This window comes from Musca domestica, unplaced genomic scaffold (assembly GCF_030504385.1).
Source record: "Musca domestica strain aabys unplaced genomic scaffold, Musca_domestica.polishedcontigs.V.1.1 31, whole genome shotgun sequence".
NCBI classification, from domain to species: Eukaryota; Metazoa; Arthropoda; class Insecta; order Diptera; family Muscidae; genus Musca; species Musca domestica.
The window spans coordinates 1,342,377-1,362,796 of NW_026712309.1; the positions used below are offsets into that span (position 1 = coordinate 1,342,377).

Below are 20,420 nucleotides of genomic sequence, written 5' to 3' on the forward strand. Positions count from 1 at the left end.
TCTCGTTCATATTTTTATACTCTACGCCACAATGAGGTGCAGGGTATTGTGTCATTGTGAGTGAGTCGATTTATACATGTCCTTCCTGTCCATTTATTTTTGTAAACAGTACAGGTACGATTGAGATAGAACTATCTCCACATCGTTTGTATCGCCATAGGACGAACTCTTTTGTGATTAGTGATAGTTATTCCAAATGTTTATTTATAGCTCCATATATATGTGTACTATTCGTCCAATTTGGTTGAATTTCTACCCAAACGACTGAATCTGGCCTAGAGATAAGTGTGTACAATTTCTTGAAAATTCGATAGAAATTGGAATATCTGTCATTTATGGTTTAAGTCCCTCACATTCGAATGTACCCTCCACAACAATGATATTTATAACCAGATATAACCTCACATAAATTCCCATTATAAAAATTTATTTGTTACGGGTAGCTTCGGTCGAGGCGATACCCTGGCTTATATTGATGACGACAAATCGAATCCAATATTAGAATGATCTTTAGATTTATATTAAAAAAAATGTCTCAAACTTTGAACAGGTATAAGGATGCTTCCCTGTTTTTCCAATTATACTGAAAGGATTAAGGATACATGGGGTATGTATCATTTGATGTAATCAAAAATATCCCTCACAAAGCGGGATATGTACCAAAACATAAACCTACGTGGACAATTTTCTGATACAATTTTCGAATGTTTTTTTTCTTTTTGTATCTTAAATCATATGTTGGGTAAAACCGTCAGATAATAAGAAATCGAGCTGTAAATATGATATTTAAAAAATCTGTTAGAAATAATGAATAACCGAAAGGGGCTTATATGGAGGCTGTGCTGAAATGTTAACCTACATAGGCAACAATATTTCACATAATGTAGAGAACATTGCTATTTCTAAATAACAAATTTCAAATAATTCTATGCCAAAATGTAGTTAAAATCATCAAAATATTCAATATCGGATGGTACCTTTAAATATACGGTGGACCTATTCCAAAAACAGGTGGACCTTTTCCATGTATTTTTGGAAGGAGATATTCTTCCCTTTAAGAACTTGAAATATCAAATTACAGAACGAAATTTTTATCAAAGCCTTCAAAATACTGAAAATCAGAAGTTAACTTTATATGGGCCTACAGCTATAAACCCATTTCCCAATACCAAACATCCTGGAAGTTCTAAAATTTCAATAATATATCTTAAATATCTTTCAGGATTTCATACATTTTTACGAACATTCTCCTTTACCAAATATATGCTCTTTTTTGCTCCACTCTAATTATTTTGGCTAGATCTTTTCCATTTAACGAAAGGAATTTTGAAATTTCGATTTGAATACAATTTGAACGTATGACAATTACAATTATTAATGACCATTTTGGCAATTATTCCTTAAATGACGTATGAGTAACCTCATCACGATAATATTTGACATTATTCATACGCCCTCGTGATCATTATTATCCATTCAAAAGGACTCAATTTCAGTGGCTTTTAGGAACCTGGAAAATATTTATGATTATGCTTCTCTTAGGATATTTTCAGATCTATTAAAAATTTTTGCGATGATCCTTAAAGGAAAGGCCATGTTCATAGCCTCCTATGATTTCAAGAAAAAACAGGTTTTTATCTTTCTATTATTTCTTTTAAAGGAACCACTAATGCAGCCTTTTAATATCCTTATAAAAATATGTATAGAGCCCTTTAGGATCCTTCTGAAAAAAACAGTATTATAGCTTTCTAAGATTCTTAGAAAAATTCAATCCCATAGCCGTCTAGGGTCCTTAGAAAAATCCATGCCCAAAGTCTTAGAAAATATTCGAAATTAAATTCCTACAATTCTTTGAAAAAGCCTAGCACAATCCTCAGTCAAATCCACATTTATGGTATTTTTGTGTGCTTTGAAAAGAGCACTTCTATATCCCTCCTGGATTGTTATAAATATTTAGAATCATTACCTTTGAGGTTTCTTTTAATAATCCATATATATAGTCTTCTAGGTTTCGATTCGATTATAGACTTCTAGGGTCCTAGGAAAAATTCGGTGTTGTAGTCTTGCAATATCCTCAATCAAATCCACATTTATCGTATGTGTATTCATTGAAAACAACACGTTTATATCCTTCCAGGGCTATTATAAATATTAAATATTTCTAGAATGCTTACAAAATTCCGTGCCTTCTGTCATCTGGGATCCTTAGAACATCTTCGATTTTAGGCTTCTGTGATAGTAGGAATAAACCTTGATGGATCATCAGTCAGTATTACATTGAAAGCATTTTTTGATTCTTTGAAAACACACATTTTTATCATGGGAGGCCATGTTTATTGTAAATATCCAGGTTCATTTCCTTCAAGGATCTTTAAAAAATGTATATGGCTTACGAAATAACAGGATTGTAGCCTCGAGGAATTCTCAGTCTAACCCTCATGTATAGTCGATTGTTTGAAGAACACGTTTATAGCCCCTGGAATTCTTAAATTAGCCCTCATTAGGCTTCAAGAATATATAACATTTCTTTGAAAAATCACTTTTTTTGCCTTCTAGTATCCTTAGAAAACTCATAGATTATAGCTTTTAGGTTCCTGGAAAAATCCTCATAAGACTTCAAATATATATAGACATTTCTTGTTATTTTTTTTTTTTTTTTTTTTTGAATCCGTAGAAAATTAAATTATAATAAGTTCAAGGCATTCAAGTATCCGCAGAAATATCCAGGTTTACGCCCTACAAATATCTTTGTAGGATCCTTAGACTAAATTAAGATTGTAGCCTTTTAAGATTATTGGAGAAACCCACACTCAGATTCTATTAGGATCCTTAGGAAAATCAACGAGTGTAGCATTCGGGACCTTTTTAAAAATTCAAGTTTCTCGCAATCTTTGAGCTTAGGCATTTTAAGCCTTCTAATATCCTTTCCCTGTTAGAATCCTTAAAAAAATCCATGTTTTCGGGCCTCTAGCGCTCTTAGATATGAGGAAATATAAACTTCTCTATTTTTTTCGAAATCGGATGATCCTTGTAAATCTTTGCTCTTTTTTGTGGACCCATAAAATATATTTTCTGCTAAAATTTGCATATACCAATTCATATTCAATCGTCCATCTAATTTTCAAATACTTAATTAAAACACTACAACTTTTAAAACATTCAACAAACACAAACGCGCTCACACACACACATCTAATGGTGCATTTCAACTGCATGAGTACTTAACCACATAGCCTTAAAATTGAGAAATGGCCATTGGTTAGTGCCATCCAAACAACTAGCACAAACCAAGGATATACCCCAAAGAAATGCCTGCCAATCCTCTTTCCGTCGAACACCTTCTATGCGTTGCCAATAAAGTGGCTCGGCCAGCCAGCCAGCTACCTAGCAAACTGTGTGAACTGTTCATGACTTTGATTTACGACATTTTGGTAGAACTGCCTGTAAATCCATCCATTAAAATTGAAGTGGTCAAAAACGCATTTGGTCAACTGGTTTAAACATACACACGGACACACACACGGACACACTCACTCAGCCGCCAACACCATTGCATATTGCAATTGACCATTCAAGCTTTCTAGCCTTAGACCTGCCTCCTGCTAGGCGGTCAATATGAGAAATGGATCTGGTTACCTGGTCTTAAAGTCTGAGCATGGCAAACATTATAAATGCATAGATTTTACTGTTCACCGGGGGAAGAGTGGTGGAGGTGGCAATGGTAGTGGTCTTGCCGCCACCGCCACCGCCGCTGCCGCTGCTGCTTCTGATATTGATATCGGTGTAGGTGGTGGTCAAAGCGCTGAAGTGTTGTTTAATCGCATTAGAGACGAGAGTGTAAGCAATGAACACTTTATCGCCACACCAGAGGCGTCAGGCGTAATTACAAATGTGGTTTCTGTTAAATGTATGTTTTTCTGTCGACTGGCCGGATTCATTCACTGCAACTTGGTTTTTTATTCATTTTACCCAACAATGAAACGACAATTGTTCTTGAATTGGAAATAATTTACTAGATGTTCTTTATGGCAAAAGTGTGTGTGTGTGTGCGTTCCTGTGTGTGTGTGTGTGTAATTGTAAAATTGCAATGGCATTGCGTGCAATAATTACTAGCTTAAGGTGATGGTTTTATAGTTAAATCAGCTATAAAATTAAAAGGGTCTTAAGGTAATTGCAATGAAAACTAATTGCTACTTTATAAGGAAATTTTATGTTTACAAACTTGATGCCGCCGGGGCTTATTGCGATGCGATAAGCGCTGACGCACTGTGATTAAGTGCACAACATCTGTTAAAAACTGCACAGGACAAGTATTGAGGGGGAAGGGGTAAAATTTTAATGTCTACTCAAGTGTGGTAGTTCTGTCCGAAAACTTAAAGTTTGACTAGATTTTCTTCATAATTTGTAAAATAAACTTCAATGTGTTTTATATAAAAACTATGAAATTCAGAACCAGATCATAGAGTAAATACTTATATACTCTATGTAAACAGGAAATAACCGAACTAAAGTATGTCTCCATTGGAAATGAAAGTTCTAGCTGATGTAGACCCCATTTGACACTGACGCCTTAAATGACATTTTCTATGTGCAATATTCTGATCGCGGATTAAGAATCATTAATATTTTGAGATATGAAGAGATCTAAATATTTGTAGATGAAAGTTGCAGTCGAAAAAAAAAGAGAATAACAGCCTAGAATTAAAATAAAAAATCTTTTCTAGGAATTATGCGATTTTGTCTTTAGTTTAGATAAGGAATCATATCAACCTACAATATTACCAAGTCCTTATGGCTTACGTGGCTTAAAGCAATAGAAATCAAGCCGTCGTATTGTAATTTTTCCATACTAATTAAAATAACATGTGCCCTTTATGGGAGAAGTGTCAGAAGGAGTGGATAGATATTGTCCATTTTAAATTGGATCTCATATTACTAGGAATTTTTAAAGGTAAAAAGTTTGAAAAAAAAGGAAATAGCTCTACAATTTGTGTGAAATTCAACAGATAAACGAGTTTTAGCTTCTTACATTAATTCGGACGGAAGGACGGGGCTAAATCGTCCCAGAATTTTACGCTGATCAAAAATATATTTACAAGAATATATAACATATTATTTTGATGCGTTACAAACAGAATAACGAACTTAATATAACCTTCATAATACAGGGTGAGATAAAAAAAAACTGTAACAAAGTCAAACGCCATATTTTTTTTAATTTTTTGAATGAAGCCAAAAAATGTTGAAAATAGCATCAAATTTTAGAATATGTTTAGATTTATTCGAATTGATCACCTTTGGCTCGAGTTATGGCCTTCAAACGGCCAATGAAACCGTCACACGCTGCCCGAATGTTGCTCGGCGGTATTTTGGCCCATTCCATTGTTGGAATGTCAAGGGTGTGCGTCCAAAATGTTTTCGTGCCCAAGGTTTTTATACACCCTCCAGAATATTTTCGCGATAATATTCAGCATTTTAATTCGAGCAGAGAGCGACCATTGGCTGTTATGGCGACCCACACCATCACAATGGCCTGCTCTTGACTTCTTGTGTCCAACCGAAGGTGCACATTTTCAGCTAACCTCTTAGGCAAGTAAACACGATCATTTGTTTGCTTACAAACTGCTGGACAACGAATGTTTTCTCATCGAAGAAAACCAAATTCGGCAGTTCACTACTTTCAATGCTACTCTTTAGCTCTTTTGAGTCTATTTTCTTTCTGTTGCGGTGGTTTTACCCCAAGCTCATTTTTTAATATTTGCCCAATGGAATATTGCGATATGTTCAGCTCACGAGCCAGTTTTCGGCCACTGCGACGCGGGTTTCGATCAAGTCGTTTCTTTAATTTTCCAACAAATTTCTGCTGATGTTGCTATTTTGTTCGGTCCACTTCCTTGACGTCGGGCTACGCTACCAGTATCATGATAACGAGCGACGGAACGAGACACAAAAGATTTATTCACATTTGAATGCTGGAGTGCTCTAACGATAGCCACTTGTTGTTTTCTAGCGAAATATGCAGAAATCACACTATCACGCTTGAATTCCATGGCGAATAATTTTTGTTTTTCTGGAAAATTCTCACCAAAATGCTTTTGTACGCTTGTAAACACAATATAATGAGCTGTCACTTATAATAATTTTAAGAGCTGTCGAATGAGTGGCTTAGAAATGACAGTACCAAAAATTAGATGCAATCGTTTCAGTTCCAAATCCTGGAACAGTCAATGTATATTCTGAGGGTGTGTTCTACTCACTACGATTTTAAAATTACATATTGTAAAAGCACTTTTTTTGTAAATAATTTCTTATTCAGTTCAGTCATCGATAGTAAAATTTTCAATGTTCCAATTACAGGAATAGCGTAATTTGGGGTTGATTTCAAATAGTTTATCACTTTTACGAATCCTTTCACAAGGTGCGGTTGCAATCTTTAAGAATCTTAGGATCTAAACTACAGCTAATTGGTTTGGAACATGCATCTTAATCGCAAAATATACCTAAATTCGGCAGGTTCCTATAATCGAAGGATACATCAAATAGTAAACATATATAGACAATTTTTCACGGGAAAAGATCTTAGTAGGCAAGTTCTCTAGAAATGACTACAACTCTCCTAAAGATTCTGAATATGGAGATCAAGGCATGGTTATTAGTTCTTCAAGCGCATCCAGCATGAAATGATTACCTTTGTATTATACCCTCCACCATTCTATGGAGGGTATATTAGCTTTGTCATTACGTTTGTAACTCCTCGACATACTCCTCGCAATTTTTCGAACGAATTGAGATGGAAGGCTAAAATTTTGCATACAAGCATACTACCTACTGGTAGGCAGGTTAAGTTCGTAAATGGAGGCCATGCGGGCCACGTTTTCGTGTAGCCCCCATATAACGGTTCCTTTCGATATTTGGTATTTTCATGATTTTAGCGACATTATTCACCGGAATTGTTTTAAATTTGGTATTTGATGTTCGTAGTGGATGCTACACCCTAAGGCAGAAAATTGTCTGTACTGGTCCACGTCTTCGTATAGCCCCCATATAACGGTACTTCCCATATTCGGTATTTTGATGATTTTAGCGACATTTTACACCGGAATTGTTTCAAATTTGGTATTTGATGTTCGTAATGGCTGCTACAGCCTACGACAGAAAATTGTTTGCGCAGGTCCACGTCTTCGTACAGCCCCCATATAACGATACCTCCATATATTCGGTATATAAATGATTTTAGCCACATTATTCACCGCTTTTTTTAAGTTTCGCATTTGAATATTAGAATGGCTTATGACAAAAGTTACCTATGCATGTCCATGTCGTCGTATAGACAGCTATATTCGGTATTTTTAAGATTTTAATAAAAATTTTAATTGATTTTATTGTTTTTGTGAATTGCGAACGAGGGACATCCCTAAGAGCCGTTTGTTTTTAATTCGAAATTTTCTTTATCCATTTTAATAAAAGGTATTTGATTATCGACAGAAATTCTCTCAAGCTTGAAGTCTTTGTTTGCATACGCAATAGGCCTTAGTACACATTACTACCCAATCCACCTTATTAAATTTACCATTTGCTTTGCAAATCAAACATAAATTGTCTTAAGTACTTATTATTCAACTCTCGAAAGTACTTCATGTCATAATTTCTCTTACAACTTTATGAATTTTCAATAGAGCCCCCTTGTTCGTCCATTTGTTCTCATACAATGAACTTTTGCAACTATATTACTTAAACAATCTATTTTATATAAGTTTAACTTAAGCTACTCATATATTCCATATGCATTACTAATTTATTCTTCTTTTCATTTCTGCAAAATTATCATTACAGCAACAAGGATAATACAACTTTCCGGAATGCACACGCACACAGGCACGCAAAACAAGTAAGTTGAATACAAAGAAGAAAATTTAATTAGAAATTTTTATAATTAATATATACACTGCAAATAGACAAATCACAATCACAACTCCCCTTTTCGAACCAGAAGTCAGGAGAACTTCTTCAAGTATGACATGTGTACATACATAAGTATGTATGTATATGATGAGAGCCAATCTAGAGTTGAAATTTATACAAAACTATGCAAATTTTCAAATAGAAAATTTTAAATTTCGACAAGACAAACAATGTGACGATGTCAAAGATGTACAATATAGTTAAGGTATTATCATGGGTGGGAGGGGGCTGCCGATCGAAAAAGTATATGCAAATGGGATAATCAAGACAGGTATCCTCTTAAAAACTGAAAACTAGTCAAATGAAGTTTTCTACTTGAAATCATCGTTGTCATCATCATGATTTTCATCATATCTATTTTGATTTCCACCTTCAAAAGGATCCACTTCCTCACGCCAGGCATGCCACACATGTTTATGTAAAGTGCGGAGCTATGTTAAACAAGACACAATTTTCTTTGGAAGTCTTGCCACATGAATGCATAGAACGACAGAGAAAAGGAAATGTGTATTTTATCGGAAACAATATCCTTCGATTGATGTGACAGAAGATAAGAGATTGCGGCGCAATACCCTAACTCCAAACAATGACATTGCAAACATTATTAACGTCATTCTTAGGTTTCCTGATATACGAATCATGTTAAAATTCTAGGAGACATACAAACACACTTGGGAGATGTTTTTTTTTTCTTCTCTTTCTATTCAAATGTGAAATGCGTAGATTTTTTCCAATGAAATATTTTTGCTCGACACACAAAGGATGACGATGATGTCGATAATGATGATATTTTCGCGAATTATCTTCTTTTTTGTCATTTGATTTCTTTTTCATCTAGGATTTGTAGATAAATCGATATGTCTTAACATTTTCTCTACTTCATGCAACATAATAGGATGGAGGATAAAGAAATTATGCTGTATTGGATAATGGCTTTATGTTAAACATTTTTTAACGGAAAAGATATTACCAACTAATGAAAATTGTGATTTCTACCATATAGGGTCTCCGATTACCATTCAAGGGTCCGGATTACGAAGTAATAATTTTAGGACGGAGGAAATTTGTATTGTAATTAAGAGTTTTAGCAGAGATGATTGTAATTTTGTCAAGCTCTTCCCCAAGAACATAATTATCTACTCTATTAAGGAATATCTATAGAATTTAAATCGGACGATGATATATATGGGGGCTCTATCCAAATTTGAATCAATTTCATCAAAATTTTTCAAGCGTTTCGAGTCTGGATCTCACAGCTTGTACCAAATATTATTGTTATGGAGCGCATAATACGGCTTTGGGGGAAGCTTCAATTATATCTTAACCGATTTTCACCAAATTTGACATGGTTAGCTTAGGTTTAAGGATGTGTAATAGAAATTGTAACTACCTAACACGGTAACCTTTGGGTCCATTATGATAATCCTGCGTGAAAAAATAACAGGAAGACAGTTGAAAAAGATGAAAGATAAATCTGTATTTGTAGTTTTACTCCGATGCCAGAGCCTTTTTGCGAAGTTATAGATGACACGGGTCTCTTTGTGTATGAATGCACACTGAGATTATGACACGAATGTTCTCCCATAACTTGTAGCTTTTTTTAATAGAGCAGAACAATGACAAAAAGTGTGTTCGATTGTTTCATTCTCTTCCTCATTCCCACACACTTTATTCTCACCCCTGCAGTATTCGACGAAAGAGTTATTTCATTTGGACGTCTTGATCGGTTGTTTCAGTGGCCTGTTAGTATTCCTTTGCTGAAGTGTAGTTCTAATGCTCTGTCAAAATGGCAAAGAGAGGGCTTTAACATTTCGGCGACTTCAAGTTCTATTAACTGCAAGGCCATCCTTGCCAATTCACCCGCTTTCTTATTTCAATATTACAATGACCAGATACCCAGCAAAGCTTGAGAGTAGTGTGCAGATTTCTCAAAGCCGTGCTTCGCCTCAGGACTGCATCGGAATTGATTGTAGAAGATTAAATAGCTTTAAGAGCCGCTTGACTATCCACATTCTCCATAGTTTTAATCAATTCTACCGCTTTCAAAATCGCGAAGATTTCTGCTTTTAAAACTCTTAGCCGTTCCCAGTTTCTCACAAAAGACCCCGCTTTCCATAACTTCTGCCATCTTTGATCCGTCCATTTAAACCTATTATGAATCAGTATCTCAATAATGTCAAACCTGTTGCTCCGTTCATAAGGGTTGAAGTTTACTTTATCTCTTAGAAAGCAAGCTGGTATAACCCTGTCGTATACTACAGCCTATTCTGTTCTTCACTTCGTACAGCTTGGCACAGTATAACAAATTCGATTTTTAATGCACCTGTGATTAGAATTGATACCGCTCGCTTTGAGAGCTTCGAGTTATTTACCTTGAATTTTAGCGGATACCACTAGACAAGGCTTTCATAGGAAAGGGTGGACCAAGCCACAGTATTATACATCCCGTGTATATTAGCGGGAGAGGATCTCTAGTCCTTTCCAATTGAATTATCGCAGGCTGGCCCATTCCCGGCAAGCGCTTGCTTGAGGTAATCGACAATTTGGTATTTTTTAGTGCCAATCTTGCTTTCAAAAATAAACCAGACACAATAGTCCAACGGATTGGTATCCGGAGATTTTGGTGGCCATTGTGAGCTTGAAATGAACGAGGAACCTCATTTTGCAACCATTCTAGGGTGGCGCGTGCTGAGTGCGAGGGTGCTGAGTCCTGTTGTAATGTCCTTGGCCTGCGGCCAAAGCGTTTGCGAGCCCAAGGCTTTAATACATCCTCCAGAATATTTTTGCGATAATATTCGGCATTTATTCTGATGCCACGGTCGATTAATTCGAGCAGAGAGCCATCGGTTGTTATGGCGGCCCACACAATCACCATGGCCGGCGCTTGAGTTTATGGTGACCAACCGAAGGTGCACATTTTCAGCTAACCTTTTTGGAAGTAAAGTCTGCAGCCAAAATATTTGACGTCGGGCTACGCTATCAGTTTCGCGGCAACGAGCGATGGTACGAGACACAAGAGATCAATTCAGATTCAAATGCTGGAGTGCTCTAACAATAGCCACTTGTTGTTTTCCAGCCAAATATAAAGAAATCACACTATCACGCTTGAATTCCATCACGAATAACTATTTTTCTGGAAAATTCTCACCAAAATGTTTTTGTACGCTTGTAAACAATATAAAGAGCTGTCACTGGAATAATTTTTACAGCTGTTGTACGAGTGGCTTAGAAATGGCAGCAGTCTGAATTTGATTGTAGTTTTTTCATATTACCCTTTATACCGATGGCTACTTCCAAATTGATATCGGTTATCAAAATAGCAGTTCAAAAGAACACTTAAAAAAACTCAATTTGCCCCATAAATTCAATAAAAATATATTTTATCGCGCCTCCCTAATACCAGCGAATCAAATTCATACGCCATCGCGCAACCATGAATTCCATCAATGTCTATACAAACATGAGATTTTTTTTTTTTGTATTTGATATTTATGCATAAGTAGATTCCTTATGTCACAGATTCCCTCGATGGGTTTCTTATCCTTCCACATGCCAGGCACTTCATGATAATTTAATAACCATTGCGTGTGGTGTGGGAACGTGAGTTGAAATGTATCTCCTGTGAGCAGCATCGATAAATGTTTATATTATTTTGAATTGTGTTTTCCTTTTGATTTCATTTCCCCCCACCTTAGATTGGAAGGTGGGTTGGGGCTTAGCATTTGATGCTGCCTGGCATTTGCTATGTAGCTTAAAGAGTCAATAATATTGTCATATTCTTATGTGTATTTTGTTGTTTGATTTTATTTTTTTCTGTTCTCCTCAGCTACGTATGACAATTGTCTTTGGTTTGACAATCAACATAATCATTGTCATCATAACGAAGATATTTCTTTATTTTTTTCTTATACCCAGCGATAACAATAGCAACAGCAGCAACAATACTTATGCAAATATATGCCAATGTATAACGTAATCCATTGAGAATTTGTTGGAAGTAAAAAAAAAGATATTTGTTATTAAGTATTGTCATTCGCTGTGGTAATCCGGTTGTTAAGAGCAGGCATTTGTAGGGGAATTGGGGAAACATTAGCTCGTTATTTCCATACACTTATGTCAATACATACGATTTCTATATTGTATTGAATGGCTGTTGCATGAATTATGGTTTGGGAAATTTTTAAATTTTCAAAAATAAGAGGAATTATTTAAATAATTTATAATTTAGCAATTAATTTTATAATATTTCATTTAGAATATTGAAATTCGAATACAAGATGTATATATTAGAAAGATTAGTAAGAAGATAAAAAAATCTGAATCTCAATTCAAACATTGATCCAGGATAGAATTAAAATATTTTGAATATGAGGAAAGTCCCAAATCCTTACAATTCAACATTGGCCAAAAGGTGCCACAACGGTGGACCGATTTGTCCCCTTATTGAGCATTCTCTTACATCCGAATTAATTACAATGATTTTTAATTGATGAATATAGATAGTCCGATTTACTTATTTGTAGGTAAGGATGACTTCTTTATAAGCCGTTTCTATTTTTAAGCAAGAAGTGTTTGTTGGGTTTAGGATATCATCCTTGTATGAAAGAGTTAATATTTTTTTAATGTATCTGTATTTCAATTCTAGTTACTGTAAATTACCTTAAAGTTGCTTAAGGATAGCTTCCCAGCTGAATTTTGTGTGCAGTGTGTACCACTTTTATCATTACTGATAGCAACAATCACATACGCTCTGTGTTATCAGAATTACCAAATTTTCCACAACTACATATAACCTGCATTACCCGTGTTCTAAAAAAGAGCAATTATTCTTATAAAATTTACAAGGACGATAACTGCCACATATTTTTCTGTCCCCTGGATAACTCTAACATCGCAAGAAATGGCTCGTCGGTTGTTGCGATATCAAAATTGTAGATTCGGTATCTGTATGCAAGCAGCTCCTTTGTTCCTCTTGGAATAACTTAGATTCAGTGAAGAAATAGTTATCTTAGATATTAATGAAGTTGCTCCCTCAGATTCGATTCAACGGAGCCCAGAACCTCGGTCCGAACGGTTAAGTTTCCTCTCGAAGCCTCCTCTCCTGACTATTAGAACAGTCACTGTTCATTTATGAAATCGTCATTAGAAAAGTTGAGATATAAGCCACTCGGAAAATACGCGAAGTTTGAAAGGAATCGGATGTTCATTTCGCTTTTTTAAAAGCTTCATGATAATTCAAAATTTTGACTCGATATGGGGGAGGTACCAGAAGGAGTGGTCCGTTCTAATCATCACACCTGTTCATGGGTTGGTAGAAAAATTGAGGTGTGCGAAATTTGAAGACATACGAACTCTTATTTCCATTTTTATAAGAGTTATAATTATTCAGAATTTTGACATGTTGTTGGGGAGGTACTTGCTGGGGTGGGCCGATATTAGACAAACAGACGGACGGACATCGCTAGATCGACTCCAAATATCCTGAAAAATACCAGTAAGACTGTTTGGATAATGTTGTTATACATTAAAAAACAAACATAAAGTGGGTGAGGCCGCTATACGGGGGCCATACCAAAACGGGAACCTCTATAGACAATTTTTACTTCAAGGATTGTCATCTGCCAAATCTTCTTAAGTACCAATTTTGAAACAATTTCGCGGGTAAATGTGACTAGGATTAGCAAAATACCGAATATCGGTGGGTACTGTTGCATGTGCGTAATTAAAAACCGTGGACCTGAATATTCAATGTTCTGCCTCCGGAGCTAGAACCCATTATGAATTACAAACACTAATTTTTAGCATAATTATCAAAATACTGAATATCCGGAGGTACCATTAGGTGGGGGTTATACGAAAAAGTGGAGCTTTACATATTCTGTTCCGCCACAGGAGCTAGAACCCATTATGAATTACAAACATAATTTTTTGACAAATCCATGGAAATATGTGACAATCTCCATGGGGCTATACCAAAACGTTGACCTTTATATACTCTGTTCCGCCACCAGAGCTAGAACCCATTACGAACTACAACTACCAATTTTTAGACAATTCTCTGCTAAAAAATAAGGTTCTGCTTTTGTCTCCAAAGATGTTTGGATTAAAGGGATGCCTCAAATTTTAGCGGACATGACCATCGATCCATCGTTGCCCCTCTATGAATTTTATACCAAAATAAGGGCCAACATTAAAGTTTATCCTAAGGGAAATTTTTATGCATTGAGACCCTAAAATGTCAAGTAGAGCCAATTCGGTGGGAAATAGAGGCTGAATTCCTTAAAATATCGAATATCAAAAGGTATTGCTATAGGGTGTCTAATCAAGTGGTAGACCTATATTAAAATATTTCTGCAGCAGGAGTTTTTCATTTCATGGTACATTTAAATGAGGCCTATACCAAACTGTGAACCTATAAATATTTTTTTTTTTTTTTTTTTTGCGAGGAAGAACTTATTTTCCTCTAATTCGAATTGTCCAATGGCATCTGCCTCTTTCAGAATTAGGGCCGTAACCTTCAAAATACCGAAAATCTGGTGATACCGTTAAAGGGGTGTGGTCTATATCACCTTGTGTGTCTATATTTTTCGTTAATGACTTAGAACAAAAAACATTTTAGAGGACATTGACATTGGCAAAAATTTAGAATTCAGCCTTTTAAACTCCAAACCAATAATATTATAAATATTTTTGTGTGGAAAATTAAAAATGTAAAAAATATAATTTATGGAAGTTGGAGTAGAGTTATTTTACTACCCTTTCCAACACTACTTATTTAATTTGGATCTACTTAAGGGCTTCCCACTATCTTTAACCCTATTAAAGCTTCAACAATCAAAATCCTCAAAGTCAAGGCTAAATTTAAAAAAAAGGCCACTCTATAAACTTGTCTACGTAAAATCCTCCAGTTTCAGCTAAACTCAAGTTTCCTCCAATAACTTCAAACCTTCAAAATGTGAATGTATATAAAAAATTCCGAAAATTACTCAATCCAAAATTAGGTTTGTTAGCCGTATGATTTAAGTTTGAAATAATTGCCACATAAAATAAATTTGGGTCATAAACAATCATAAAACAATGTTCTAACAAAGCATATCCGCCGCAATCAGACATTTGCTCTACTGGTACCGGTCTAACCAACAACAACAAAAAGTAACACAAAAAGAAAATAAATATATCTAACTCGGGAACAATAAACGAATTTTATGACATTTTTGTGACTGCAACAAAAAAAATAAAGAGTCGAAAAAAGAACACCTCAATAAAATATAAGCCATAAAATCATTATGTCACAATAAACAAAACAATTTATCCAGTCAGCCAGCCAGCTAATCAGCCGCACAATCCAAATCCATACCAACCTGAGGTACTTATTCACTTTCTAACTACCACAACAGATAGACGTGGAGACCAACAAAGCTCCAACATAACAAATAAAACCAAGCCAGCAAAAGTCAAAATGTCAACATTCATCATCATATTGTTGCAAAAGTGTAAAACAAAATAACAACAACGACGACAACAATAACATACACAAATCATGTATATATTTAAGAATATTTTTCAAAACGTTTTGTTTCTAGTTCCCCGCTCAAAGACTGCTGCTACTAGTATCTGTGACCTGTGTAGAAAAGTTGACAGCAAATCATAAACAACTCATACAAATCATAAAAGACATCATCATCATCGTCGACGTCGTGGCCGTCGTCATCATTCCCACACACGCTAACAGAGCTCAGCGAAGATCTATAACGCCAAGTCATGTTATGCTCCTCCATGTCAAGGAGAAAAAGGTAAATATTTTCCAAGTCACACTTGAAAAGGAAATTGAAATACCGGAAATGGTTAGGGGATTGCTTGAGTAATGGTTTTCGTGTGAAATGAATCTGTGCAAGTGTGTGGGAGAGAGAGAGTATCTCACAATGTGATTGTATGAGTATACGGTTACTTTTTCGGGGATTTATTTGATGTGTCATTTGAAAACACTTTGTGAAGTGAAGACAAATCGTGCTCAGATTTATTTCACATTCTTCAACGTGAAGGGACCGCAAACTCATACACACATACATGTGTACATATATCCGACGGAAGATAGCTACAAACTCATCTGTCAACACTTGTTCGCTCGTTTTTTAAAAAGGGAAAGTAAATCTAAACGAATGTTATATTAGATTTTCTCTTGGCCACCGACATGATGGCGTTATAAACGCTGAACATAATCCATGTGACATGAAATGGCGGATAATTTTAAATGGATACACATATATTTTGTTGGATTAATTCGTCAGGTTTTTCTTTTTTATATAAAATAAAAAATTAACGTCATAAATAAAGATAAGGACAACAATTAATAAATCGATTTGTTTAAGCTCTGAAGCAAAAAATATAAAAACTAGGAAAATTTTTATATGGAGATTTAATCAAGATGAGAATGCTTGGGAGTATTCCCAATCCTAGACTTGCACAAGTAAATTGTGACTTTTTATAGTCTCCACCATGAGAAAACTTAAAATCATTAAAATTTGGGACTTGGATACATTTTATCTGTAAAAATTCAGATTTTTCCAATGAGTACACGCAAAAAAATATAAGCCTCTCTAACATATGTCCCAAACATATTTTGCAGCAAACAAATATATGTTTGCAAACATTCCCAAACATAACATATGTTTGGGTGCTGCAAACAAATTATGTTTGGGTCCAAACATAATTAATGTTTGGGTCCAAACATAATTAATGTTTGGGTCCAAACATAATTAATGTTTGGGTCCAAACATATTTTTTGTTCGGGTGCAAACATAATTTATGTTTGGGTCCAAACATAATATATATTGGGGTGCAAACATAAATTTATGATTGGGTCCATTTGTATACTTACTGCAGATATAATTCAACCATAATGCAAACTAGTTTTAAAATCAATTTTTGATATTCACATTTTATTTAACATAAAAGAAATTCATACATATTATAATATATAATATAAAATTAATTGTAATAATTAATATAATATTAATATCAGTAATAAAAAATTGTTAAAAATAATAATATTAAAATAAAAATTCTAATTATAAAAATATTAAAAAAAAAAAATAATTTATAATGAAACATAGTTTTTTATTTTCTTTAATATTTTTATAATTAGAATTTTTATTTTAATATTATTATTTTTAACAATTTTTTATTACAGATATTAATATTATATTAATTATTACAATTTTTATTATGCTTAAAATTATTCTTATGTTTCTAATATTAATTTATTATGTTTTAATTTTTATAAATAATATATTGTTGTTATTGATAAAATAAAATAAACATTTGTTAATAAGTTTATAATTTATATCGTGCCAGTTTTCATAAAATTTTTATTTTATATTAATTTTTTAATTTATTATTATTAATATTATTCTTAATATTTGTTATTATTTTTATTTATTAATTTATTATTTTTCCTTTTATTACAATCACTATTTTTTCAATAAAGTAAAATACTTACAATCTGTTAGGGTCTTCTTTTAGACATTCGTCAATAAGGGCCTTCGAAATATTCACCCTATCTTTATTTTGCAGGCGTTTTTCGGCAATAAAAATTCTCCATATTTTGTTGACAGCCGGAATTGACTTGATGGACTCTATGTCAGTCTTTAAAGTTGAAATAACATTTGTTTTTGGGGTAAGATCCCCAAAACCACCTACGGATTCACACTCCGATAGAGTGCCACTAACTGTCGATGCTGATGCCACTGATCGAACGGAGTCTAAATGAAAATTAAATATATTATTTAAAAAAAGAAATATATTATTTAAAAAAAGAAAAAATATTAACAGCCTGTTTCTTTATTTTGAAACGAAATTTTTTTTTGTTCCGACATAAAGAAACAGGCTGTAAATCCAGTGTACTTACCTCCAAATTGCAACTCAATATGAAAAGTAGGTGTTGACATATATTGATGAATTACTTTTTCAAACTGGCCTTCTTTAATGGTTGCACCAAACACTAAGGCTGTTATTTTTCTTGAGGCATCAATTTTTAACTCTAATTTGGCTGCTTTTATAAAGCTTTGTAGATTTAAAGGCTCCGGCGCTTCGACAAATAATTTGTCTTCCCCCAAAACAGTTGGTATCAACATTTATTACAACACTTGTGACACGACGCGAAGGCACAAAACAAATAAAAAGAATAAAAAAAGAACACAACCAGAATGCCAACATGAGACACGCGCAAATGTTACGCTCTTTTGTTCTCATCAAGCAAATCGGTGTGTATGCGAAAAACGCATGTATGTATGAATGCATGAACATTAGTAAGAAGCAACGTCTCAGCAACAAAAAAACATCCAAACAGCTCTTTGTGTGTTGTTGTTGGCATTTTTTGGTGCATGGACAATAGAAAAGAAATAAACGTCTCAGCAACAGTTTCCATCCCTCTTGCCGCGCACACACCACACATAGTTACAGCAGCGATCGGCAGTGTTTGCTTGGTGAGAGCGTAACATTGGCGCGTGTCTCAAGTTGAGACACTCATCAACGCAAAAACAGACTTCTCACCCTCCTGTCTTCTTTTAAGTCACCTATAACACCAATTCAAAAGTAATCGAGAGCTCTGTTGTTTAGCTCTTTGAAAAAATCCTCTCCGCACCCATAAAAAAATATGTTCTAACATATAAAATATGTTGGTACCCAACAAATAAAATTGAGTTATGTTACAAAATGTTGCAAACAAATATTTGTTTGCACCGAAACAAATTATGTTTGCATCCAAAAATATATTTGTTTGCAAACAGTCCCAAACAAATATATGTTTGGATCCAAACATATTTCTAACATATATTTTTCTGCGTGTAGAAGTACCTTCAAAATCCCCTTAATTTGGAAATCTAACATTATAACCAATATCTTTATTGCTTTCCGATAAAGTTCTTCAAGATTTACAAAACTTTTACAAAATTTCAAACAACTGTATACCTCCATCGATTTATCTAATAACTACAGAATGCATTCATTTGATGCTGACAGAAGGCATTCATTTGATGCGGACAAAATGTACAAAATGTACGTTATCCATTTAAAGACATTAATAGGCGATCTGCACACGATAACTCTCCAAGGAAATATTCGTTTGGACCATTCTAATATTTTTAACAAAGTGAGATCGAGTTCGACGTAGGTCAATAGTAGAGAGGACAAGTCTACACTTCCCCCATCCTTTCAAACTTTTGGAAAATTTCGGATTAAGATTCCTCGGAATCCTTGCATTTTAGGTACATCGATACATCCGCCGTATTGCAGATATTTTGGTTGGAAATTTTAACCTTCCAGCGAGTCAAAAACGAGTCTTGTTAGTCCTGTTTTTAAATTCTACAATAGGTCCTAGAAAACATCCAAAGTCTACAACTTACCTAAACGCAAAGAATTCATTCACTGTATATCACAAAAAATATTTGCATCAATGTTCCAAAAAAAAAAAAAAAAAAAAACAAGTAAAAAGCAATAAGTTCGAGCGGGCCGAACTTTGGAGAATGCTAAAAAAAAAAATTAAAAATGCCGAATACAGCCGTGAATAATGTAGCTAAAATCATCAAAATACCAAATATATGGACGTACTGATATATGGGCTTTGTACGAAGTTGGATCTGCATAGACAATTTTGTGTCATAGACTGTAGTTCCCATTACGAACTCTAAATACGAAATTGGAAACAACTCCGGTGAATGATGTCGCTAAAATCATCAAAATGCCGAATATTGGAATGAATCATTATATGAAGGCTATACGAAGACGTCAGCCTACATAATCAATTCTACTCCATAGGGTAAAGTACTCAGAAAAAACTCCTTGTATAAAAAACTCGAAATTTATCCCCGATTTTTTTATCTAATTTTCCTCTGAATTGTTTAAAGTTCAAAAATTCGGTTTAGGCGAAATGTGCTAAAGGAAGAAATATTTCATACAATTTTTTATACCTTATCCATATGGCTACAGAGGGTATATATCATTTGATACGTCCAAAAAGTGCCTCATCAAAATAATGGTTTTAAATCATAGGTCTCTTTGGGCCTAATCCGTTTCAGGACATTTGGAGTCGATCTGGCGATGTCCATCCGTCTGTCTGTCTGGCTAGGGCGCACGATAACTCTCGAAGGGAGCATCCGATTTGGTCCAAATTTGGTACATCGCAATATTATTATCAAACGTAGATCGAGTTCGGAGATGGACAATATCGGCCAACTCCTTCTAGCACCTCCCTCACAAAAGAAAATATTTGAATGCACAGAAAGTGAAAGTATAATCCGATTGTGCTCCAGCCTGACAAATCCTTAAGTTTTCATAAGTGCTAGTTCAGGTGCGAAAATGGAGAATATCGGTTCACTCCATCAAGTACATCCCCCAAAAAGGGTGAATAATTAAGACTCTTAAAAATTGAGATGTAAGAGTGCAATTTTCTGCAAATTAAA

At 34.4% G+C, this 20,420-nt stretch overlaps 1 protein-coding gene and 1 long non-coding RNA gene across 2 annotated transcripts in view; one reads left to right on the top strand and one right to left on the bottom strand.

Annotated features, from left to right (window-relative positions):
- Window positions 1-20,420, top strand: part of LOC101900233 (uncharacterized) — a 329,862-nt gene that overhangs the window by 139,678 nt on the left and 169,764 nt on the right. The window contains exon 7 of the long non-coding RNA XR_009342681.1: window positions 7,834-7,888. This is a non-coding gene — a long non-coding RNA (uncharacterized LOC101900233). The remainder of the gene's footprint in view (window positions 1-7,833; window positions 7,889-20,420) is intronic.
- LOC131803605 (uncharacterized) lies at window positions 17,430-18,219 on the bottom strand. Its single transcript, XM_059124996.1, has 2 exons — window positions 17,870-18,219; window positions 17,430-17,723 (listed from the first exon to the last, which is right to left on the bottom strand). The coding sequence occupies exons 1-2, from the start codon at window positions 18,093-18,095 to the stop codon at window positions 17,458-17,460; spliced, it is 492 nt and encodes a 163-aa protein (XP_058980979.1). The 5' UTR covers window positions 18,096-18,219; the 3' UTR covers window positions 17,430-17,457.